The sequence below is a fragment of the Daucus carota genome, chromosome 8, assembly GCF_001625215.2.
Source record: "Daucus carota subsp. sativus chromosome 8, DH1 v3.0, whole genome shotgun sequence".
In the NCBI taxonomy this organism is placed as follows: Eukaryota; Viridiplantae; Streptophyta; class Magnoliopsida; order Apiales; family Apiaceae; genus Daucus; species Daucus carota.
The window spans coordinates 32,542,991-32,568,246 of record NC_030388.2 but is presented as its reverse complement, the minus strand read 5'-3'; the positions used below and the strand labels follow the sequence as shown (position 1 = coordinate 32,568,246).

The 25,256-nt window shown below is 35.4% G+C and overlaps 4 protein-coding genes across 6 annotated transcripts; 3 read left to right on the top strand and 1 right to left on the bottom strand.

Annotated features, from left to right (window-relative positions):
- Positions 1-461: 461 nt before the first annotated feature.
- LOC108198595 (protein CANDIDATE G-PROTEIN COUPLED RECEPTOR 7) lies at positions 462-1,163 on the top strand. Its single transcript, XM_017366344.1, has one exon. It carries the CDS (start codon positions 462-464, stop codon positions 1,161-1,163), a length of 702 nt encoding a protein of 233 aa, XP_017221833.1.
- Positions 1,164-2,452: 1,289 nt separating this feature from the next.
- On the top strand, positions 2,453-7,911 carry LOC108197479 (uncharacterized). Of its 2 annotated transcripts, none has more exons than XM_017365112.2 (15): positions 2,453-2,692; positions 3,733-3,847; positions 3,956-4,067; positions 4,233-4,334; positions 5,050-5,154; positions 5,896-5,979; positions 6,058-6,173; positions 6,285-6,386; positions 6,467-6,580; positions 6,708-6,764; positions 6,861-6,927; positions 7,040-7,093; positions 7,188-7,262; positions 7,395-7,430; positions 7,565-7,911. In XM_017365112.2, the coding sequence occupies exons 2-15, from the start codon at positions 3,801-3,803 to the stop codon at positions 7,664-7,666; spliced, it is 1,173 nt and encodes a 390-aa protein (XP_017220601.1). In that variant the 5' UTR covers positions 2,453-2,692; positions 3,733-3,800; the 3' UTR covers positions 7,667-7,911. The 2 variants fall into 2 exon arrangements, with proteins under 2 accessions (XP_017220601.1, XP_063939680.1); XM_064083610.1 differs by having other exon boundaries at positions 2,557-2,692; positions 3,675-3,847; positions 7,565-7,904.
- Positions 7,912-10,317: 2,406 nt separating this feature from the next.
- Positions 10,318-13,136, bottom strand: LOC108197076 (uncharacterized). Its single transcript, XM_017364564.2, has 2 exons — positions 12,620-13,136; positions 10,318-11,849 (listed from the first exon to the last, which is right to left on the bottom strand). The coding sequence occupies exons 1-2, from the start codon at positions 12,728-12,730 to the stop codon at positions 10,752-10,754; spliced, it is 1,209 nt and encodes a 402-aa protein (XP_017220053.1). The 5' UTR covers positions 12,731-13,136; the 3' UTR covers positions 10,318-10,751.
- An 8,240-nt stretch (positions 13,137-21,376) lies between these two features.
- On the top strand, positions 21,377-25,166 carry LOC108197092 (BTB/POZ domain-containing protein At1g67900). Of its 2 annotated transcripts, none has more exons than XM_017364589.2 (5): positions 21,377-21,842; positions 22,171-22,453; positions 22,538-22,607; positions 22,714-23,970; positions 24,418-25,166. In XM_017364589.2, exons 2-5 carry the CDS (start codon positions 22,395-22,397, stop codon positions 24,904-24,906), a joined length of 1,875 nt encoding a protein of 624 aa, XP_017220078.1. In that variant the 5' UTR covers positions 21,377-21,842; positions 22,171-22,394; the 3' UTR covers positions 24,907-25,166. The 2 variants fall into 2 exon arrangements, with proteins under 2 accessions (XP_017220078.1, XP_017220077.1); XM_017364588.2 differs by having other exon boundaries at positions 22,167-22,453.
- Positions 25,167-25,256: the final 90 nt, after the last annotated feature.

The window sequence follows — 25,256 nt, the reverse complement described above, 5'->3', positions numbered from 1 at the left end:
TCACCGTCTCCTCGGTCTCCGTCCAAGCCGGCCCCATCCCCGGCACCACCTCAATCCCCCACACCAACTCCTCCCACTTCGGATTCTTCATCGCCCCCGTATCCACCCACATTTTCCCCAACGCCTGCATCCTCGACAATCCCGGCATCACAATCCTCTCCACTCTCTCCGAACTCTCTCCCCCGCCCCAATCCTCCGTCCATAAAACAATCTCCATCACCAATCCCGACGAATACGTCTTCATGTTCGCCAACTGCGCCATCGAGACCTCCGTTTCCATGACCGTACACTTCGAAATCTACAATCTCGACGAGAACGGCAAGAGAGATTTCCTATCAGACGGAAAAACTCAATTACCAACTCTCCTCTCAATCTACTCTCTAATCTACATCCCTTTCCTAATCATTTGGATTTTCATCTGCCTCAAAAACAGAACATTCGCGCACAAAATCCACGTCCTAATGACCCTGCTCCTCTTCATGAAATTCCTAAACTTAATCTTCGAGGCCGAAGACAAATATCATGTAAAAACAACCGGAAATCCCCGAGGCTGGGAGGCCTTATTCTTCATTTTCCGAACCCTCAGAGCTCTCCTCCTCTTCACCGTCATAGTCCTCATCGGGACCGGCTGGTCCTTCTTAAAGCCCTTCTTACAAGACAACGAGAAGCGCCTCCTCATGCTCGGCATTCCACTTCAAGCTCTCGTAAACATCGCCTACATAATGGAAACCGAAGAAGGTCCCTCAGCCAAAAACTTCGGCTTCTGGTTCACGATCTTCGTGTTCGTCGACATCGCGTGTTGCTTCGTGATTATGGTCCCGGTGACTTGGTCGATCAGGACGCTTCGCGATACGTCGAAAATGGATGGAAGAGCAGCCACGAACCTGAAGAAGCTGAGGCTCTTTCGGGACTTCTACATCGCTCTGGTGGTTTATCTTTATTTCACGAGATATAGTGCGATTTTTTTGAGTGTGTATTTGAATTATAAGGATCAGTGGTGGTGCTCGATGGTGACGGAGACGGCGACGCTGGGGTTTTATACGACCATGTTTTATTTGTTTCAGCCGCAAGAGAGGAACCAGTATTTTGCATTGGCGTTTGATGATGAGGAAGAAGAGGCTGCGCTTAGTGCTATTCAAAGTTCGGAATTTTCGGATTATTGAGTTGGCATTGGAAGTGGGTGTCGGGGACGTTTGATTTAACTTATAAGTCGAAAATTTCTTCTTGATGTTGAATGGGGTTGGATTGTGTAAATTTGTTTAGCTCAGTTTTGTAAATACGTTGGACTAATTAGCAATCTTTTCATGTTGAAATTAAAGTTTAGTTGTCTTACAAAAACAAGCTCGTGATTTTGTTCCAACTTGGGAATTGACCATTAATTACTTATAAGAAAAAAAGTTGAACTTAGACATTTCACATCCTAATGAGCCTGTCGCTCCTGATGAAAGCCTTGAACTTAATCTTAGAGGGCGAAGGAGCGTGGTTGGATAACTAGTTAAAAATTTATTTACTGTCGTCTCAGATTCTGGGCTCGATTCTGACTCATCTTGAAAATTTGTCAAAACAGAAGCCGAAGACAAAACCACGTGAATTTTCTGATTATATTAAGTTGACATGAGTCCTATAACGGTGAGATAGATTTAAAGCTTGATTTTGAATTCGACATACTGGTCACAAAATTGATATAAAATCTTGTACACTGAGTTGAAAAAATGTTTTACAAAAAATTTCGAGATCCCAGAGAATATAGCCGAATTCCAATTTATACAAAATAAAGGAAATTTACCAGAAATAAATGCTTTGTATAATAAAAAAGGTTCGTAGTTATTTGAATAACAATAGATTTTAATACTACTATTAAATATCAACTAATCATTTAAAATCTTAACCAAATATTTGGATATTGGCCATAATTTTCAAGAAAATGACTCGAAAATCTGTGTGTCGGAGAAAATAATCCGGACTTATCAGTTTATGATTTAAAACGTGAGATCGGCTACTGTTTATCCTCTTTCCCTTTTTAACGGTACACCTAGTGTTTCGAAATCCTAAATGTTATTTCGAAACCGGATAGTGTTGTGTTTTGCATGATTCTTCGGATTTAAACGCAACAAGATCTACCGTTTTTTCTAAAGAAATAAAACGCCTGATTATTTGATGTAAATAAGTGATATTTTGGTCCATTTTTTCATGTTATTTTGGACATTAATTATATATTTTCTAGCATGTTAGAATTTTTATCCGAAAATGTCAAGATTTTTTTAAAAAAAATTGTATCGCATGTATATTATCAAATTTTATATTTTATATACTATTTAAATTTTAAACTAGGATATTCAACATTATAAAATAAAATATTCTTCAAAATCCAGTCAATACACCAATACTCTCGTAATTTCCGTACGTTGGTGCAGTCGTACCTAAATCTAGAAAAAGGGAAATAATTTGGAACACTGCTCAAGACTTTTGCATCACTCTAAACTCTGACTGTTTAGTCCTAATACGTGGCTTATGTTGTTCAAACACCTGAAGCCTCTGTGTTTTAACACCTTTAAGGTTTAAACCAACATCATAACTGTTCAAGATTTTCTCATTAAGTTCAAGAAACAACAAACCCAGATCCCTTTTTGTTATCAAGCTTCTTTCTTAAGTCCCTCTCTTTATTCTTCTGGGCTCTTCTTACAAATTTCAGGTACTTAATTTTTTTTTCTTCTATATTTGTGTATAATGTTGTATAATGTTATATTATGGAAATATCATTATTGAGTTGGTTTTTGGTAATATTTTGCTAGCTAAGTTGATTATGGTGATTGTGTGAATGTTTTTTTGTGTATCTATTTACTTGCTTGATTATGTTGTGTACTTTTATGCAATAATTTCCTTTAATGTGTTTTCTATTGTTATCTTTGGGTAAAAGGAAGCTCAATTATAGTAGTCTTGTGATGATGGATATTTCTTCATTTTTGTCATATATTTAGGTGTGTACTAGTTTAGTATGCATGAGGAAATTTGGGATTTGGGAAAGTTGCCCAATGTGGAAATTTGATTTGGGGTTTTGTAGATTGTAGTTTTGGCGGAAGGATCAAAGTGGAGTGTTGGTTGGTTAGCTTAATTTCGGGGAGATTTATCGAGGGTTTGGACAGTGAAAGGAAGTATGTGTATAGTTGGTTGAAATCGAATTTAAAATATTAGGTTCTCAACTGCTTGATTTGTAATTATTTGGAAACAAAGGTAGTATGTAAGTGGTATATTATAAGTGAGTAGAAGTGAGGACATGAATGGTTGCTAATCTTGATTGTGTAGTTACTACCCGACGATATTATGGCTTAAATGAAGCACATTTGCGATTGGTTGGTGTTGAACTAATAGTAAAATTTTAGCTGTTCAATTGTGTAGAATCCTACCTTTACTTTCTTCTTCTTAATATTGGTTGGTTTTTAGTAAGGCTTTAGGGGAGATTGCATGCATTTTTTGGTGGATTCCGATTTGATTAACCAAATCACTGTATAACGAAATTTGGAACAGATTAGAAACTTTAAAAGTGCATGTAATATTTGGTAGATTCTTGTTTGATTATAGTTATTGAATTGCAGATATCACCTTCTATCATCGATATTTCAATTCTCTTTCCAATTAAATTGTGACGATTTTGTTGCATTATATTTCCATTACATTCAATGTTCATTATTTCTTGACCTGAAGCCTTCAGTCTCCAATATATTTTACATCTAGGAAAAGATTTACACAGCTTTCAACTTACTGGACACTGCAAAGCTACTCCTACAGGTTCTTTAATTGTAATGCAGTTTCAGAAGACTATAGAGAGAATTAGACATATAGGTCGCAGGTTTGTGACTTTTTGATACTATCATCGTCTGAAAGACCTTATTAATTATTATAATATCTACCATTTATCTTCCTTTTTTTGTTTTGTTCTGTTGCTTACGCCTAACAGTGTTTTGGCTAGCAAAGCAAATGAGAATATGAGGCTTACCGTAACAACTTTAATTGGAGTGTTGTTTGGCATCTTGATTGGAGTATTATTTCCTATTCACTCATTAAGTAAGGTAAGCATCCTTGCTTTCTCATGTTCTCATTTTTCTCTCTCTTGTTTCAGGGTTTAGGGTTTAGGGTTAGGGGTCCTAACCTGCAGTGTTCCTCATTGTACTGTTTAATAGTGTTGTTCTGTGCCAAGTTAGCTCCTGCCATTAACATATAATTCTAATCGGCAGCTGAGTCTTTCCTCGGGTCTTCTTACCCTCTCTGAAAATATTCATATCAAGAATTCCAGTCTTCCAGATCAAGCTAAAGTTCAAACAAATGACACATCTGAGGTATATCCTTACTTTGCAAGATAGTCACTATTCCATTTTGGAATTGGTTACTTTTGTTTAACAAATATAATAATTCTTCATTCAGATAATTACATTTCTCTTCTTGTTTGCAAAATCGAATGTTGCCACTTGTAATAGCTATTTTATGTCTCATGCTGACTAGTCTTTTTTTACCATGCCTTTGCAAGAATAACCTGATTTTCTACATTAACCTGCCTGGTTATTATATTGTTCTTGAATTGTCTTTCTCTTACTGGATACAGATTAATATGCTTATCTTTTATTTCGCTGCTGTGGATTCACTGAAACTTTAATCATGTCAGTGTTTTTCCTTATTCAACGTAAACATATATTTCAAATTATAATTATAGGCTCAAGTGTAGATAGAACAATGTCATTCAATCATAGAAAAAACTAGTACATGACCTATTATTCGAGACTTTCTATATAATTTATTGTGACATGCTTTTAGTGAAAAGTTACCTTCTCCTGGTGGAAATACCTGTATCAATAATGCCTATAAAAGGAACTGCACCAGTATATTTTGGTGAATGTTGGGTCCTGATATGGTATGTAAAAGCTGCTAATGTTTGCATATTAGTTTAAAGCTTCCTGACTTGGCATAAACTTCTCTTATGGTGTTATAATTACTTCAAGTTCTCCACATTTTTTCCGTATAGCTATATTTTATTCTGACACTCCCAAGCTTGTGCAGATATGGGTCCCATCAAATCCACGAGGTGCGGAAAGATTACCCCCCGGCTTTGTTGTGCCTCAGTCAGACTTGTATCCTCGCAGATTGTATGGTAAACCCAGTGAGGTATTTTTTATTTTTTTTTAATTATTATCAAAACAGAGCTTTAGGTTGAAACTAATGATGACAATATTAGTTTAAAAAAATACTCCGATAAATTGAGGATAAAAATGCTTTATATATATAGACTTTGTTGATCACACTCTGTTTCTGCAGCTTCCTTATTTGGTAAATTGAGAGGGCGGGGGCGCAGGGGAGGGGGTCAAAAATTTAAATGTTTGTTGCTAACTTTATGAGCTCAAGTAATCATTTATAAAGATAAAAGAATATATTTTGTTCCATTTATATGGCTCGCAATTTGTATGTTTTCACATGGAACCCTCTCTTACCAAGGTTCTTCACTTTTCTGGTCATACTTGTCTCGGATTTGATTGGACATGGGCGTGGGATTAAAACCGATCCTTAATGTTGCAACCAGACACTTCACCCTCTAACTGTAAAAGACAAAATAAATCTAAGACCTCTGATTTTGTCTTACAGTCTATTAAGCTTCATAACATACTAAGTGCGGCTAGATTTATTGTTAATAGACACTAATTATTAAAAAGTAGAGTGTATGAAGTTCAATGTGTCACAATTGCATGTGAAATCCATCCCCACCTTTGTTCAACTGAATCCTGGATCCATACCCAAGTCCAACTTTAGCAACCGAGTCAGAGTAACATAAATGGAATCCTTAATCATTGAAGTACTAGAGAAATTATTAAATTTTACATAAAGCATGCAAGTTTTTTTTTCTATTTGCAGGACCTTACTGTCATACCGAAGTATCTTGTGACATTTACTGTTGGTTATAAGCAGATGCCTAATATTGATGCTGCTATTAAGAAGGTCACTCCCACTCTTTGTCGCTTAATATCCCAGTCTCTCTCTCTCTCTCTCCTCCTAAATCTGTTTTCTTATGTTCAGTTTTCAGGTAACTTTACCGTCCTTCTGTTTCATTACGATAATCGAACAAGTGATTGGGATGCATATGAGTGGTCAAAGAAGGCTATTCATATAAGTGTGCAGAAGCAGACAAAATGGTAAGAAGCTTTTCTTTGATGTATAAATTAATTTTCCTTTGCACGGGGCTTCCTTTGTTATTCGGTAAGTGTAATTCTTGCATGTACTGAAAACGGCAAACTCTATTCAAGGTGGTTTGCAAAAAGATTCCTTCATCCTGATGTTGTTGCTGCCTACGATTACATATTTGTCTGGGATGAAGACCTTGGCGTAGAGCATTTTATAGCTGAAGAGTTAGTGATTTCTGCAGAAATATTTAGCTTACTGCAACTTAAGACTGAATACACTTATCAGCATAGCTTACCACTTACAGATATATAAAACTTGTGAAGAAGCATGGATTAGAGATTTCACAGCCTGGCTTGGATCCCAACAGAGGGTTCACATGGCAAATGACAAGGAGAAGAGGCGATCGTGAAGTTCACAAGTAAGAATTTTCAGATTGCTCTGGCAAATAGCCACAGTTGGCCTTTCTATATGTATCCAAACATTTTTAATATATTGTTGTATTGACTATCTTTTTCCTTACCTTGTTTACTGTTATATTTTGTAAGAGAAACAGAGGAGAGACCAGGCTGGTGCCCAGACCCTCATTTACCACCTTGCGCGGGGTATACTTTTCTACCTCAGATCTATATTTCTTCTTCTTATCTGTTCGAAATGCTTAGGCATATTTTATGTTTACTTTGTTATCTACTGTTTTGCAGGTTTGTGGAAATCATGGCACCTGTTTTTTCTCGAGAAGCATGGCGTTGCGTTTGGCATATGATTCAGGTACAGAGAATGACATTGACTTGGGAGAATGTTGTAGGTGCAAGTATATCAGCATGCATCAAATGTAATCTGTGTCTTCCTAATTCAAATTGTCTTTTGTATGGCCTTGTAGAATGACTTAGTTCATGGATGGGGTCTCGACTTTGCTGTTCGAAAATGTGTTGAGGTTGGCCTCCTACTCGTGTCTATCTTTGACTATGAGTTGGTTTGATCCACACAAATTGAAATCCTAGCTTTTGATAATGCTTTTCTCTCTGTAGCCTGCTCATGAGAAAATAGGCGTTGTAGATGCCCAGTGGATTGTACATCAAGGTATTCCATCACTAGGGGGACAGGTAATAATGCTCAACAAAGCTCCGTGGACCTTGCATATTGTAGAATTCACCTAACCAAATGTCCATTTGCCTTCGCATAAACAAAATCTGATATGGTATAATTTACTTTTTTTTTATTCCTCTCTCTGGTAGGGTGAATCTAACAATGGAAAGCCACCATGGCAAGGGGTACGTTTTGTCACTGATACCAGTTCACCCGATTTCCGATCACATTATAACCATTGTTTCTGTCGACTGTTAAACAATAACTTTTTCCCAGAGTAGAATGTCACTGATGGTTATTGATCTCTTGCTTGTGGCAGGTGAGGGAGAGGTGTCGATCAGAATGGAAAATTTTTCAAGATCGAATTGACAATGCAGAAAAAGATTATTACAAGTCACTGGAAACATCCAGCTCCACATGATATAGCCATTCAAAATCAACAGAACTCGACCATATACAAAGTTCGCGACACGCTTCAATTTTACTACTGGATCCGAAAAATTCAAGTATAGTATTGGAAGCGCATTATGTACTTATCTATACAGTCGCTTCCATAGAGGTAGATCGCGTAGCTAGAAAATACTGATTGAGGGGCTAGCTCCAGTGAAACCAAATATTATTGGTGTAATATATTCTCTATGATTTTATGTACTCCATTAGTCCTAATATAGCTCCGTCATACTCACGATTATATTAGTCCCAATATAATTCCGTCATACTCATGATTATAAACTCCAATAGTCCTGGTTTAGCTCCGTTACGATCTACATTTTTTATAGTCCTAGTGTAGCTCCGTCACGATCTACACTTTTTACGCTATCGAACTGTAAATTGCCTGGAGACACCCAACACAAATGCCAAAATGCCAACAGAGATTATGAGATAAAAATCTGATAGCTTGCATGGGAGGATATATCTGCATAGCTGAGCAACAACAGATCATGACGCCTACACGCCAACATCTTAACAAACTTAGATATTTCATATTCTCTTCTCTCGATAACAAGAAGTCGAGAATAAAAACTTTACGATCTTGTTGAAACAATGACAGCAAGAGATGATAAAAGGAGTTCAGAGTACATATTATTTTCTGAATAAAACAAGAAAAAATATATCATGAAATATGATAAAACAGCAGAGCAATTAAATGAAAGGCTCAAATAAACACTTTTGTTAATTACTCTTGCACCGCCGTACGAAAATCTTACACGTGTTGCCACGTGTAGGAAATAGCTTAATCATGGTTCAACCATGGTTCATTTCTGACCCAGCCCCAACATGAACTTATATATTTAACTCCATTTCTCAGCTTCAGTTCCTTGTGTTCAAACTGCTACCTTTTATACCAAGTTTCTCTGTTTTCTTGTAACCCTTGTTCAAATCTCTCTCCCTCCCTTGAGTTAAACATAAATCTCTCTCTCTCTCTCTCTCCGTCTCTCTCTCCATCTCTCCCGGAGAGATTTGGCAATTGGGTTGCACTTACACAAACCAAGAACTGAACTTTCGATGGGGCTCTCAAATTTCCATGGTCCAAACGACGGAGTCCTTCCCCTGCTAGTAATGAACACTGTTCTCTCAGTCACTCTCTTAAAGAACCTCCTGAGATCTGTCCTTCAGGTGGTTGGTGCAGACACATACTCCCCTGATCAAGAAGAAGATATCCATACTGAAGAACCATCATCAACAAGACTCTGTACGACCAAATATGCATCTCTAACAAGCCAAAAAAACACATCAATGGAAGAATGTTGCTGCGTGTGTCTAAGCAAATTCAAACAAGATGAAGATGTGAGTGAGCTCTGCTACTGCCAGCATTTGTTCCACAAGGTTTGTCTTGAAAAGTGGTTTGATAATCAACACTCTACTTGTCCTCTATGCAGATCTGTACTCTAGCCATCGAGAATATAAGTTACTTATAAGTCAAGTCAGACGTTACGTTATCATTCATGAAGCTCGGTTATCGTTCTTAATTTATGATTTGAGTTTGGTCCAACTTTTTTGTAACCCTAATGGGTTTTCACTTTTCAGTAGTATTTTAATGGAACTTTAGTTATTAAGGTGATGGGACAGTTTTGATTTGCTCAATTTCTGCCTCTATTTGTGTGTTATTCAGACAGAGAATAATTTAGTTGCAGAATGCCAGAAAAAGGCATTACAGATACGGTAAAATGTGAGATTTCACTTTTCAGATGGTTATTTTAGGTTCAGTTTTGACTTTTCAGTAAAAACTCAGTTTGGTTATTTGTTACCTGGAATTTGTTTTTGGTGACAAATACCAGGAGTTCACTAAAAAAAAACTTGGGTTCGGGTTGAATTGACAGATGATATCATCTCAGTAGTGATGAAAAATCGATTCAAGATAGTAACGAAAATTGGACAAATAAGTTATCGTACATGATTTATTTTCCGATTCTGATATCTGAATAATCATGAAAAGTTGAAAATTTTCGATTCTGATATCAGGATAGTCATAAAAAACGAAAAATAAATCCCAGAAAATTGCGAAAAATCAAATCTATAAAGTATCATACGTGATTTTATTTTCCGATTCTGATATCTGGATAGCCACGATAACATTTTCCGATTCGGGATAATCGCGAAAAATCGACGGGTTGGCATCAAGGAATAAATAAACGAGTAGGTCCTGGTTTCAGGAGAACAAAATAGAGGAAATTGTGATTGCAATTTCACTGTATGTGCCTCGATACTTCTAAACAAACACAAATTTCAACCTCGGAAATTGGACGATTTGATGCCACTATCCTTGACTAATCTTTCCAGAATTTCCAACACTTCCACAATAAACACGAGTAGAACTGCAAAGTACCTTTCAAGGTCTCCACTTCGTTTCGATAAGTTGTGTCATTGCACGAGTTCGGACCACCATTATAATAGCTGCTGCTTTGCTAACACTCGATAGTCGATACGATCAGCTATGGACACCGCTTTTTATTCAACACAGCATTCCTACCAGAACATGTGAAACTTAAACCACAACAACAAATATACGACAACTTGCAGACTTGCAGTATGAGACGATTAAAAATTCAGGTAATATAAGCAATGTAGATTATGTAAAACTATTACGAAAAGATTAGTCTCATAATCAAAATCTCCTACATAATGGAGTGAGAACTACAATCATGTATATTTTCCTGGGCATTTTTCTAAGAAAGGGTAGGTTCAGGCTATAGCGACAAACCATGAAACAAACGCCCCTGAGAACAACTAGGTCATTCTCACCATCACAACCTCCCTAATTTGGACATCGATATGATCAAGTATTACCCCATCTGGACCACTTTACTCTTATATACAGAACATCACCCTAGAAATCTGAACAGTAATCTAGACAGCTAGATTTTCAAACATTTCTAAAAGAATAAAACTAATATTGCTGGACAAGTAGCATGGTTGTCAAAGTAACACACCGCAGTCACTCATAGAACAGCTGCATCTCCGGCTTCCTTTGCAAAAGTAGATGAGTACTCAGAAGAGATTGAAAATCAGCCACTTTCTCTTATGCAATTACCGGGCAGTAGATATCTATAGAAGTCAGCATTCTGCAGAAGATAGGATGGAAGATGAACAGCAGAATACGAATGGGGTATAGGCCCCATTTTCCCTATGATATCCTTGAAAGTGTACTCCTCTGGAAGCATATCAAACAAGTCGGACCCTTTGCAAATTACCTTCTGAACTCTTTTAGGATTCAAGAATTTATTGAACCTCACTCGATCAAAATGACTGTATGCTTTCATCTTAAATACAAAATCTTTTATATTCCTGAAACAGAAGCTGCAGTGCCATCCAGCATCTGCTAAGATGTCATCTGACTGGCGATAATGTGCATATTTCGTCTTTCCGGACTGATATCTATGAACTGAAGCCCTCCAACTATTATTGTCCAACAGAAACTCAAAAGAGTAAAGGTAGTTCTTCAACCGTAGATGAAGGACTTGGGGTGTGTCATCGCACCACCTCAATAAATTGATAGTATGTCGACTTGGTATCTCATCAACATCTGACATTATCAACAAATCATCATCTTGAATACCAGCTTGCTTAAGAAGAAAATCCAATGCTAGCCGTTGATATGCCTCCTCGACAAATGGATTTTTACCTCTCTGATATCTTCCAGGAATTTTACCATACGTCAACCGTGATTCAATGAATTTAAATTTATCTCTGTTGCTGGCAAAAACAAGTGGTTTAGGCAATCCAGTAAATGTTGAATTTGACTCTAGCAGAACAAATTCTGTTACATAAGGATGCAATTCTTTCCACCTAATTGTAAGGAGGTCCACTTCATTACTGAATAAAACTGCATCATATACCCGTCTAGGGAACTCACGGATACCCCAACCATGAAGTTTGCACAAATTCTCCATCGACACATTCTCATGGTAATAGTGAGGAATTTCATGAAATGGTTTAGGTGGTGCTTCCCATAGAGGCCTCAAGAAATATGATATTTTCTGTCCATGCATATATACACCAAGTACGCAAGTTGGGATCATAACGAAAAAGAAGAGATATGTTTTCAAATCTATTCCCCTCATTATGCAACGTAATCTTGACATGCTCAGAACACGGCCAGATTCCTGTAGTACAGAAAAACATAACTTTCATAAGAGCCTGTATAAGAACTAAGAAGGCACAGAAAAGGAAGGACCAAATTTATATCCAGTTCAGATTGTTCCAAGCATATATGCAAATAAGAAACAAAATTATTTTTTTAAAAAAGCAAAGAGATAACATAAAAATTGCACAAAACAATAATTTCAGGGACTTTCCAGAAACATATGTGTATGGCACCATCAACCAGCACATGGCCAGTAGCAAAACAGTCCATAAAACATATAGAATAAGTTCTTTAACTCTTACTTCCAGTCTTCCACTACTTTAAAGGAGTAAATTACAAGCTTCATAAACTAAAGAATAAATCTAGATGTCCAAGTTTAACTTTTTCCAATAGACATTACCTACTTGTCATGACTCTTAACTGTAATGATTCCCTTGACTAGTAAACAATATGAAAAAAGGGGGAATATTTCAAACTGAGATTCAGCTCATGAATGAGTCAAGTTAACATACACAAAAATCTGTACACTAAACCAAATTTGTGTGTTTCTAAATATATGATGATGATGATGATTTAACAATGGAAATTTTTACAATCATGTTCAAATTAGGCATTTCTTCCCTTAATAATCATGACCCTAACATAACTTGTAACATATTAATGTGAAAAACAAAATCAAAACTCAAAAACATAGCCCAAAATCAAACAAATCACAGCAATGTAAACATGTAATCACAGAGAGAGAGAGAGAGGGGGGGGGGGGGAGAGAGAGAGAGAGAGGGTATTCACCTCATCAGAATCAGATCCACAAAAATCATCAGACTTCTTAGAACAATAACCAGATCCCCCTTCCACCATTGCAGACACTTTCTCACAAAACCTATTCACCCAACTCCACATCTCTCAATTCCAACACAACAAGATCAAAACACAAATCCAACCACAACGCAATCAAACTCCCAATAAAGATCACAACTTTCACCAAATGGCCTAATGGGTATTCAATCAAACCACCCAAACACCACAAATCCTCAATCAAAATCAAATCTTGACACAAAAACAAGTAAAACAAAAACTTGGGCTACAATAAAATGACAAAAAATAAAAAAAGAATCAAGAGATTATTAGACAGATTAAGCAAGATGGTGTGATGAGTTAACGGGTGGCAAGCAGGGTGTGTATATAAAGAAGAAGAAGCCGTTTGTTTGTCTTGTCTTTTAGCTTTTCAAAGACAGCCTATAGATACATGCATATGTATGTGTCTGTGTGTAATAAAAACCCTGTTTGTGTCTATGTCGTGTCTGATGAAGAATGAACCGTCTGATGATTAATTATATAGAGACGTTATTACACGCGTATATTGTGAATTGACGGGGTGAATTCTTGATAAATTTATAATGCGCGTAATTATGAATTGACTCGGTGAAGTGGCACGTAATTATGCGTTGATTTGTTATCGGGAGAAAATGGAATTGCTGGATCAAAGTAACACTGTGTTGGTGATCATATCTTAGAGATAAAATTTGTTTGTAAAAAATAAGTGGGGTAAAACTGTCTATTATTTTAATTTATTTTGATTATTCTGATGAAAAGTTTATTTATTACATATATTATTCACCTTCCTTTTACATGAGAATAAAAGATAATCGACGTGGATGGATTACACCAAAAGAATCAAGTTAATTTAAGAAAGTGTGTAATGACAGTTCTTATCCAGTTTAATATATCTGTTTCATCACTATCACTCATTGTCGATAAACAGAATTGTTTAGGTAAATCTCATGTGGATAACACCATGAGTTAAGATATTATATCACTATTATATCGCATACAATGTTATTTAATGTGCACTGAGCCGGGGATCTTCACAAAAGCTGGGAGTCTTCACGAAAACAATCACTCTGCTTCTAAACGGGATATATTGAATATGTTTGGTTTAGTTTATATTATATAACAAGACAATTTGGTTTTGCAAAAAGAAAAACGATTTAGGTATATATATAGGTTTCATTAGTAATATGATTGAAAATAAAATTCTCAATAAAGAAATTGGAAAATTTGGAAAATAATTTTCAGGGTATGTAATATTTCTCACATATATATCATGTAAAGTTATTATTTATAACAACCAATCTTGCAACCGAATTCATATCAAACCCAACTAACTGTTATGATAAACTCGTATTCATGTAACTTATGATTATTTGTTGGGTTGATTATCAAACTAATCACTCAAATCGTTCAATAATATTAAATGGGTTATTGGTATTTATAGATCTCGCTTATTCGATACATTAAACTAGTGATATTAAGTAGGTAATTAATTATCTTACAAAAAAAGTAGGTAATTAATTAAATTTATTCGAATTTTGACAAAAACGGTAATGGATGAGCCATGACATATATATATGTTAAATAATATGAAAATTGTAAAAAAAATAAAATGAGAGGGAGAGACTGTGTAATGGTTGGTCTGTAATTTTCTTAAACTAACTTAAAATCAGTGTTTGCAGTCATGTATGCGCCGAGACCCTTTGTATTGTAGCTTGTAATAATAATTCGGTTTTTCTGTGGTGTGCCCATGGGCACATGCTAAGCGCGGAAAATTTTGTGCTTGGATCATTTTGATTGGCTCCTATCTCATAATAATGGTGGACCCCCCTGCAAATACACCAACCAAACCAATCAAAATCTTCCAAATACAAAAATTTCCGTGCTTAGCATGTGCCCATGGACACACACTAGCCAAACCGTAATTCACTTAGTGCTGTCACTTGTATTTTTCTTGATGTCGCACACTCGTACAGTTGCACAGTGAATTTATTTAGTAACAACAATTTGCCACCTTCGTTCTTATGAGTTCGATTTTCGCTAAAATTTATTGATATTGTTGATATTTTATAAATTTATAAATTTATCTTGAGAATTTTTTTAGAAATACATTCAACACATACTTGATAATCTTAATCAATGTCCAAATATATTAGTTATATTTTAATTAGTAAATTTGTTATATGAAATAATCACTTAGAGCATTTCCAACCATCTAAAGCCATCGGTTAAAAGATGAGTTGACATACTTAAAATAAAAAGATTTAACCAACAGCTCCAAAAACTCAACTCCAACCATGATGAGCTGTTGTCTATAAGTTTAGCCAACCTCCTATGGATGATTAAATTTGTCGAACCTCTACAGGTCTGTAAGAAAATCTGTAGGAAGATTGTACATAATTTATTATCATATTGAACTGATATATTCTATTTTAACAATTTAAAATATTAATAACATACTATTTTTAAATTATAATCAACCAATATAGCCAGTACTATTGTAGCAAAATGTCTTACAGGTTCAGCAAATTTTACATTATGTCTTACAGGTCCAATTTAACCGACAATTATAACCAACGCCGTTGGACATGCTCTCATTCTCGTTTGATCATAGATCCTTACTTTCATAATTCTTGACCCATCAGATAGGCAGATGGCTCTTGTTCGTATTTCTGATTTTTAATCTTCATCGTTTAAAACGGCCTCATATTATCAAATTATGAAATCAATTTCTCGTTATTTCCTAAATATTTATCAATCTCTCAGTTTTGATAAAAAAAAATAATCAGAAATTGACCATCGCAGATACATAGCAGTATAATTGAATATCATTGAAGATAAATTTAATATATTTATAAATGGCATGACCAATTCCACCACCTTGATTAAGGGAACCGCGGCCCGCAGCACGTGAATTTAATTATTGACAATCCAGAAAAATGCTGCATATATTTTTTTTTTTAAAAAAGAGATAGGGGCCTAATTCTGAATTTTTTATTTACAAAAAGTTCTAAGGAATTGCTTGACCAGAAAATCCCACTTGTTCAGCAAATTTTGTAGTTTCGCAGGAAACTTGGTAGTTACTAAAATTGACAAATCTGTTTCCCTAAATAATATAAATAATTTGGTTATATATCACTAATTATTATAAATCATCTAAAACATTTGATTAATCATATTTTTATTTCTTTATCGATGTCTAAATTGATTTTACTTGAGTCGTATTTTAACTAATTTTAACGGTAACGATAGCTTTCATTATGAAACCTGTGGAAAACTGTTTTATAAATTCAGGAGCAGATTTTTTAAATAGTAATTTTTGATTAGAAAGTTGCTTTTAGACAGATTTGCCCATGTTATTGAAAAACATTACTTTTGAATTTTTAGAAGATACTGTCGCGGATTGTATTATATAATCTTATCAAAAATATTTTTTTAACGTTAAAACTGAAAATATATAAATATGAAAAAAAATATCACACAAATTGCTGACTTTTATAATTAACATTTTTTAAGAGCGCAGCACACCCCGCTGACTACAGTATAATCTTTACTATGCTCCGCATTATTGATTGTATATATGTAAGAAGTTTCAAACCTGTACCTTTGATAAAGATGCCAGAAAAATAAATGATAACTCTTTTTCAATAAATAAATAAATAAAATATAGCTCTTTTTTTTTTTTTTTGACAAATTTGGCTTATAGCCTTACAAATGAGTATCTGTTCTACGAAACTCTCGGGGTGAGCCAGGGTCGAACCCAGAACCTGGGACGACAGAGGATAAGCTCTTTACCACTGAGCTATCCAACCGTGCTCAAATATAGCTCTTTTTTAATTGTTAATTATGAGGCATGGGTCGGCAACGACTTGATGTCAACGTGACGACCTTGACGAGCGGGATCATGTTACTTCTTTTCTTTCCTTTTTTTTTTTTAGTTTTCTTGACTTCACTCTTAAATAACATGAACTTTTCCACAAAATTCGTTCATTAATTTAATACTATGGAGAAGTGCCGGGGAAGGTAGGCTCGTAGAGGGCCCACTAAGGTATTGGGCCGATATGAAACATGGTGATCATGTAGAAACATAAATATCTAGACATCTTGATACATGAGGTCTGATACCTTTAATATATTGTCACCAAAATTTTTATTCGATATAGTTAATATATATATATATTTTTTTGGAACAAAGAAAATAATTCAATAATAAAAAGTCATACGGCATCTACATACATGATCGAAATTGGACAAACACATAATAATATCGTTGTTGAAGCCTTCCATAGGCAATCAAACGATTTTTTGAAAAGATATATACATATTATACTCCTGCAACTGTTGTTCAGAGCAATCGACCATAGATTTATCATCATAATAACCTTCATCACCGAATCAACATGAAGATCAGCACCATCAAAATCCTGTAGATCTAGAATCCCGAACATGACGAACAGTAAAAAAATCAAAATCAAACTCTCACACAAGGAGAGATCAAACAAAATCCAAATAAATTGGGAATTTATTGACAAAAACAACCCAAATAAATTAGAAACTTATTGACAAAAGCAAAAGATGGACAAAGACCGCTAAAAAGAAGAAAAGATTAGGGCTTTCCACCGGTAAAAGCCGATGGAAGCCCCTTAGATTATAGAGGCGGCTACTTCAAGATTGGAGAGAAAAAAGAGAATAAGGTTCTTTTTTGATGTGATATAGTTAATATATTGTTACCAAAATTTTTCATCAATATTTATAAAACTAAGATATAGATACATTGCACAAATACTGATGAAGAATGCCTAGAATGGTATGCTAATGGAAGAGGCTCGAAGATAAAGGACCTTTAGTATGGTTTGTATGGAGCTCGAGGTTTAACATGCATAAACTAAAGACAATACTGGGCATGTTTGACAAGAATTTTTTTAGAAAAATAAGTTTTTAACATTTTTTATAGAAAATGAATTTGCTTGTAATTTTGTTGGAAGTAAATGTTAAAAAGGGTATTTCGTATTCGTTATTTGACAAAAAAAATTAAGATTTATTTCAGAAAAAAGTAGATTTAATATAATTTTTCTAAAAATAAATACTTAATTCTGAAAAATAAGTGGGTGTTTGGGTTGGATTTATAAGTCCAGCTTCTGGATTATAAATTATGAGCACTTATTCGTACCGTTTGTGTAATAAGTCAAGAAGCACTTATAAAAAGCTAGGAATGCTAGCTTTTGTTTCAGGACTTCTACTTATTTCCCAAACACTTTAATCACTTATAAGTCTTATCTTGCTTCTAACTTCTACTCCACTTATTTATTTTAAGCAAGAAGCACTTATTTTAAGCCCACCCAAACGGCCCCTAAGTTTAGCCTAACCCACCGTGTCGAACTTATGAGGCAATGGCCAATGACTTATGCCAGTGTGACGACCTTGACGATGGAACATATTACTGTTTTAATTTTTTTTTTCTTTGATTTATTTGTTGACTTTTACTCTTGAATAAGATGGGTATGAACTTTTCCACAAAAATTCTTTCAAAAAAAAAAAACTTTTCCGCAAAAATAATTCATATTAAATCTATCCAGAACTGTTGTTGTATATACTTATAAAGATAGGCCCGTAAAGGGGCCATTTAAGATATTGGGCCTTTGATGACACGAATGGTGATCACTCTTGCCAGTTGGGCCATACTTCTTGTATCAAGTCTTTAACTACTGTAGTTAAATATTGATCAATTATAAATAGCCTTGCGAATTGCGATTGTTAATTGATAGAGACTATTATATACTGCATGGATCTGCGATTAGTTTTCGAGAATATTCGGAAATTTTCTGAATAATAACATCATGTTACTCAAATTATCTATTTTTTTAAAAATACTCGATGAATAAAATATAACGAAAAATGAAGGCATCGGTGTCCGTTCCTTGCTCACTCACAGTCAGTCATACAAACAACTCAGCCTCTCTTTGTGAAAAGTGTAAAGATTATTCTGTCCAAAACACATAAAAACAAGAAGTGCATAGAGGAAGGAAGAGGATGTATCATGAGATTGACATGTTTCATCTGTTGCTGCAATTGGGGAAAGGGAATCTGGTGAGTGCTCCATCCATTCCATGCATGCGCGCACGCACACACGCAGATTCGCACCTTTGCGTGCCTCCTGCTAACTTCAACTTCGTGGTTTCATATCATGCACTAACACAAATAAGACTAGGGCTGTAATTCGAGTCGAGCCGCCGAGTTTCGAGTCGAGCCTAATTTGAGCCAAGTTTAACCGAGTCGAGTCGAGCCGGCTCGATTAACTAATCGAGCCTAAATTTTTCCGAACTCGACTCGGTTAATTTCACGAGTTGAGTCGAGCCGGCTCGTTTAGCTAAACGAGCCGGTTTTAATGAGTCGAGCGAACCTGCTCGTATAATTTTACACTTAATCGAGACCAAACTTCTACCCGAACTCAGCTCGTTTAATTTCACGAGTCGAGTCGAGCCGGCTCCTTTAATTAAACGAGCCGAAACCTTTATCCGAATTCGACTCGTTTAATTAATCGAGTCGAGCCGAGCCCACTTAAACGAGTTCGAGCCTGGTGAGCTCGCTCGAATTACAGCTCTAAATAAGACGCTCACTAATCGTCATCAACAGTGACGGAACTCGGAATTAATACGACTTTCGAGTAAAATTTAATATAATATATTTATTAGTCTTTCCTGATTTAGACGGGATTTAAGCGTGGGTTCATGGGTTAGTCTTTACCGATTCCGTCCTCGTTACAAAACTATCCATTTTTTCGGTGTATGTTTATGCTAGTACATAGATGAAAGGTCAATTGTTTTTGTTGTTACAACAAAAGGGAGATCGAGGCTCAGATTCTGAAAAGGAAATTTCTGTATATCTAGTCACAATCCGTGGACCGTGCCTTACTTTTTTTTTTTCTTTTTACCTGCTTAAATCGTTACATCTTTCGCATTCTTGATTATCTCGGTTCTTCCGATAGCGTGGTTCTCTCTCGAACCGAACTTCATAAATTGTTCCGTTGAATATTAAAATATCCTACGGATGGTTGCGCTACAAGAATAATTATACAGACTGATCGATGAAAGATTCAAAGCAAAGTTAATCGCTAAACTCATGATATTCTTTCTCGATTTGAAGTATTGGACCCCACGTGTCCAAATGTTAGCTTATAGGTAGCACAAGTGGGCCCGATTTTAACTGGACCATGCTTTGGGTCGTCTTCTACAGCTCCTCTTTGGAGACCCGGTATTATACACCACAACACTGTAATGTGTGAAATTATGAAATTATTTCATGCATTATAAATTCTTGCTATGAATTTTAATATGAATGCATTTAAATCTGGAAGCCGAAAAAACTCCCTCTATTATTTTAAGATCAGGAAAAAAAAAATTCAATCATGACTTGTAATTTTCGTAAAATGCAAAGTGGTGATGGAATTTAATCCATTTTTACAGTTTGATGACCATACTTCTTAATTTATAAGAGGACGCACATACATTATTTTTATGTTTCAAGAAATGACTAAACGCCACTTTTCTAAATGGCCCTTAGCCACTTTTTGACGAATTAAAGGAATATATGTCCATCTTATTGTAAATTTGAAACTTCTGTCAACAAAATGAGAAAATAGATAAAGTTTGTTCACTAATTTATATTTTACTTTAAAATATTTGATTATAACCGTATAATATAAAGAAACATGTGATGTTTTTTACAATCAGAATGGTTCTGTCAAAAAAAAAAAAAAAAAAAAAAAAAAAGAATGGTAAAATTAGTCTCTCTTCCAAAGAAACATGTGATGTTTTTTACAATCAGAATGGTAAAATTAATCTCTCTTCCTTCCTGTGTATAATCTGTAGCATTTCATTGACATAATCCTAACCTATTTGACATTGTAAAAGACTTAAAAATAATTTAGCAAGAAGCCCTTGGGAGTCTTTGACATTTCATCAATTATTGGAGAGCAAGTGTGAAGAAACATCAATCAACAAGAAATAGTCAAAATGATTAGATATGTTTGGGATAATTGGTCAAAATATTTACCTAATTTGTTATCCCAATTAAGCTTATGCTTGTGGTTTTTAGACCATAAACAACATTCATTTAAGCACAAGTATGTAAGAAATAAAGAATCCAATGCAGCAAACCACTGTTCAGCTGACAACTTAATGCTTCTGAATGTAACTGATACTGACTACATCAGACTTCTTAATTTCACACTACTGAGTGGATCAGGTTTACATTGATTAACTTCATCCCTTTACCATATGTTGATGGTTCCGGTCTCGAATCTCGTGTTATATGATGTCGAGAGTTTAAATCTTGGTAATTGTTCTTTACAGAAATTATATTAGAATTTAGACGCTTGATTTAATTTTTTTTTTCCTTTTTTCCCGACATTTTTAATATCAACTATGAGATTGTAGTCGAAATTATTACAATTCTGTTCTTAGTTCATTTAACAGCATGCAACATGAACTTGAATATTGTTATCATATGTCAATCAGTGCCTAAGCAGCGATTGTCTGCGATCATCTTGGAGCGAGTTTTTATGGTGGAAAGACAAAAACACTATAATGAATGAGTAAAATATGTAACTCCTGTATTCACATAAAAAAATTTAAGATCAATACCTTCTAGTCTTCCGTCAATAAAAAAACACACAAAGATGGTTATATCAACGACTTATCCCGGATTCATATCATATATGTTAAAAGACACACCACTGAGAGTTGCCATATGTATCCTTATTCCCTCCACACTTTCGGCTTTTCCCTACATCTGCAAACTACTTTTTCTAAATTCTCATAACCAAATCATGATACTGCAATAATTTAATCATGCTTTTTCGTATAAAATTTATTAATGTTCCTCCATATACTATAGTATTTTCTTACCTGTTTTATAAATTTTAAAGAGCGGCGTACGATGTTTCAAATCGTAAAAAATTAGTTCTTGGTTGACTAAAATACTCTGGAAGGCAGCAGTAATGCTATGGCAATGATGAGACTCAAGGGTACAGCTTACAAGTGGGAATTTCATAAAGAAATTGGCATGGAAGTTAAAGCTAAGACAAGCTCATTACATGTTTAAAGAAGAAGCTTTATTGAAGTAACAAAATAGAAGAATCTGCAGTTCTGTTTCAGATTATAGAAGAATCTTGAAATTCAAGGTTAGTTTTATCAGCTTTAGTCTTTTTGATGTTTGATTTTTGTTTGGTTTTATTGGTTATGCATTTTATGGTGACCCTTTGATGGGATTGATGAGTATACTTAAAATTAGTGAGTTTGATTTCTGCATGTCTGTAGCAAATGAAGTATGATATTTTGATATTAGACTAAAGTGCAAGATTTCGCGCGGTGTTTGATCATCTTAGGTCTCTGTCAGTTTGCCCATTTTCGATATGAATTACAGCATGAGGTTCTGGAAATGACCCATGTTGAGATTTTTTAGGATCATATTGCTTACTGTTGGGGCCTGAATCTTTTTTCTGCAGTTAGGTTTTTGAAATTTAATGCAGAAGAAATTGGGAGCTCGAATAAGTGGTCAAGATCGGGCATTATCTGTTTTTCTTTTTCGCGGAAAGAACCCTTTGTGGTCACTACTGTATTAAAGCTGAAGCATTCATTTGTCAGAAGTTTGGGCCATGGTATTTAAGCATGGTATAATGACACAATAGTTTCAGAAAGGGAGTCAAAAATCGAAAAGCAAGGAAGTTTTAGACATGAAGTTTATGAAACTTGGATCTCGGCCAGATACTTTCCATACTACTGATGGTGTGAGGTAAGATTAATATGAGATTGTTGTGATAGTTTGTATATTTTGTGTTGTGGTTAGTTAAGCGAGGCCTGGTTCTTGCTAATGCAGGTCAGTATCCTCGGAGATCGTTACTGATCTTATAGTGCAAGTTGAAGGAAACAGATATCTGCTTCACAAGGTGTTGTTTCATTTGATTATTTCCAGAAGGATCTTAGTATGGCAAACTATATATTTCTTAGTTTTGTATGTTTTGAATTATAGTGTCTTAATATGTTTTTTTTTAGTTTCCTCTGCTGTCAAAGTGTCTGCACCTTCAGCAGCAATGCTTCGAAGCTCCTGAATCTTCATCACAACAAGAAATCATATTCCCAGAATTCCCTGGTGGAATTGAGGCATTTGAATTATGTGCAAAGTTCTGCTATGGTATCACTATCACTATTAGTGCCTACAATATTGTATCAGCTCGATGTGCTGCTGAATATCTACAGATGACTGAGGATGTTGAAAAGGGGAACTTGATTAATAAGCTTGAAGTTTTTCTTAATTCTTGTGTACTTCATGGCTGGAAGGACTCAATCGTGACCTTACAGAGTACCAAAACGTTCCACGCTTGGGCAGAAGACCTTGGTATCACTAGCAGATGCATTGAATCTATTGTTTCCAAAGTTATTTCCAACCCCTCAAAGGTGAATTTATCACACAGTTATTCCAGAAGAGGTAAGGACGACGCCCTGTCTTGTAATGGATCGGAGAGCAGATCTAAAAATATGTCCACGGGCTGGTGGGCTGAAGATATTGCAGAGCTGGGAATTGAAATTTATTGGAGAACAATGATGGCCATAAAATCAAGTGGAAGAATTCCTTCTAATATTGTTGGTGATGCATTGCGGATATATGCTCATCGATGGCTACCAAAAATATCAAGAGCTTTTAACAATGAGAAGCAAGTTGAATCCTCCCTTGAGTCGGATTCAGTTGCAGAAGTAGCTTCGATGCCTAGGCTTTTCTTAAAATCAATAATTACGTTGCTTCCAGTGGACAGAACTGCTGTTTCTTGCAGCTTCTTGCTTAAACTTTTAAAGGCAGCCAATATACTGAGAGTATCTTCTTCTACAAAGATAGAACTGGCCAAAAGAATCGGAACTCAATTAGAGGAAGCAACAGTTGGTGATCTTCTAATTCCTAATATGTCGGTCTCATGCAAAGAGCAATATGATGTTGATATTGTCATTACCATATTAGAGCAGTACATGTTACAAGGACAGAGTCCCCCAACTAGTCCTCCAAGATCCAAGGGAGATATCCATAGGAGGTCCCGTTCAGCTGAAAACATTTCAGAGCTTCATGAAAGTAGAAGGTCATCCTCAGCCTCTCACAGCTCTAAACTAAGAGTTGCAAGACTTATGGATGGCTATCTCCAGGTGGTTGCTCGTGATGCTAATTTACCACTTCTAAAGTTCATTGCAATTGCTGAGGCTATTCCTGAGTTTGCAAGGCTCAATCATGATGACCTATACAGAGCCATCGACATCTATCTCAAGGTATAATTTGATTTACTTTAAGAAGTTACTTATCAGCAAAGACATCCTTAGCATATTGGCCTAAACTCTAAAGGAACCATCAACTCTGTTTGCATATATTTAGGAAAAAATTAATTATGTTTGCATATGATTCATGATTTTAGGATTAGGTTCGAGTACAACGATACCAGACCTATGTGGAGGGTTGCATTTATTGTCAGGATTGTTGAGGATATCTACCCTAAATTCAGCACTTAAACTGAGAAAGCTAATTTGTATCCAGAATTTGGTTGATGTCCATATGAGAACGACTGTTGTCGACAAGACAATTAGTTTTGCACTTGAGACAATATTAATATTTCCCCTTGTCTTATTAATGGATGAACTTTATTGTAATAAGATATTTTTATGGATTATAATTCGTGGAATGATGTCATGCCTCCTCAATTATCTTGCTAATATGTGCAGGGACATCCAGAGCTTACTAAGAGTGAAAGGAAGCGTCTGTGCCGAGTTCTTGACTGCAAAAAGTTGTCTGCAGAAGCCTGCACACATGCAGCACAAAACGAATTACTCCCACTTCGCGTAGTGATTCAAGTCCTTTTCTTTGAGCAAGCTCGAGCTGCTGTTGCTACAGGCCAAATGACCAATATTCCAGGCAATATCAAGGCACTTCTAGCAGCACATGACGATCCAATGAGGCCTCTCGAGCCATCAATTAGTGGCAAAACTTTGCAAACAGATGACCAGTGGAGCGTTTCAGGCCTTAAGACGCCAAGTTCTAATGTTTCAACTCTAAGAATGAAGCTGGAAGAAGATGATGACTTGGATGAAAGCTACGTGAGTGGATTTGGGAAATCATCTCAAGTCAAGGCAACTCGTTCCCATCCAAATCGGCCTAGAAGAATGTTCAGTAAGCTGTGGTCCATCAACAGGCAAGGAAGTGAAAAGAGATAACGTGTAATTAATTTAGCTGATGAGGTGACTGGTCCTGTAGGTTTACGTATTGATTTATCCTGTCCAGTGTCTTCCTTTCCTTTCTCTTTGTTAATTAAATGATTAGAGAACACGATCAATTCAATGTGCATTATTGGTGTAATCTGTGTCAATAATCAAATAGCAATACATGATTACTTAATTACATGAGATAGAATCTCGAAGGTGCTTCTTCTTTTGTATAATTTGGAAGGATCAAGATGATGTTATATTATTGCTCCTGTCCTAGTCTAATGATTTCAGCTCGGGAATTTTTTAACTGACTTTGTGCTGGTAAATGTTGAATATAGGATTCTGCAAATCTGCTTAAT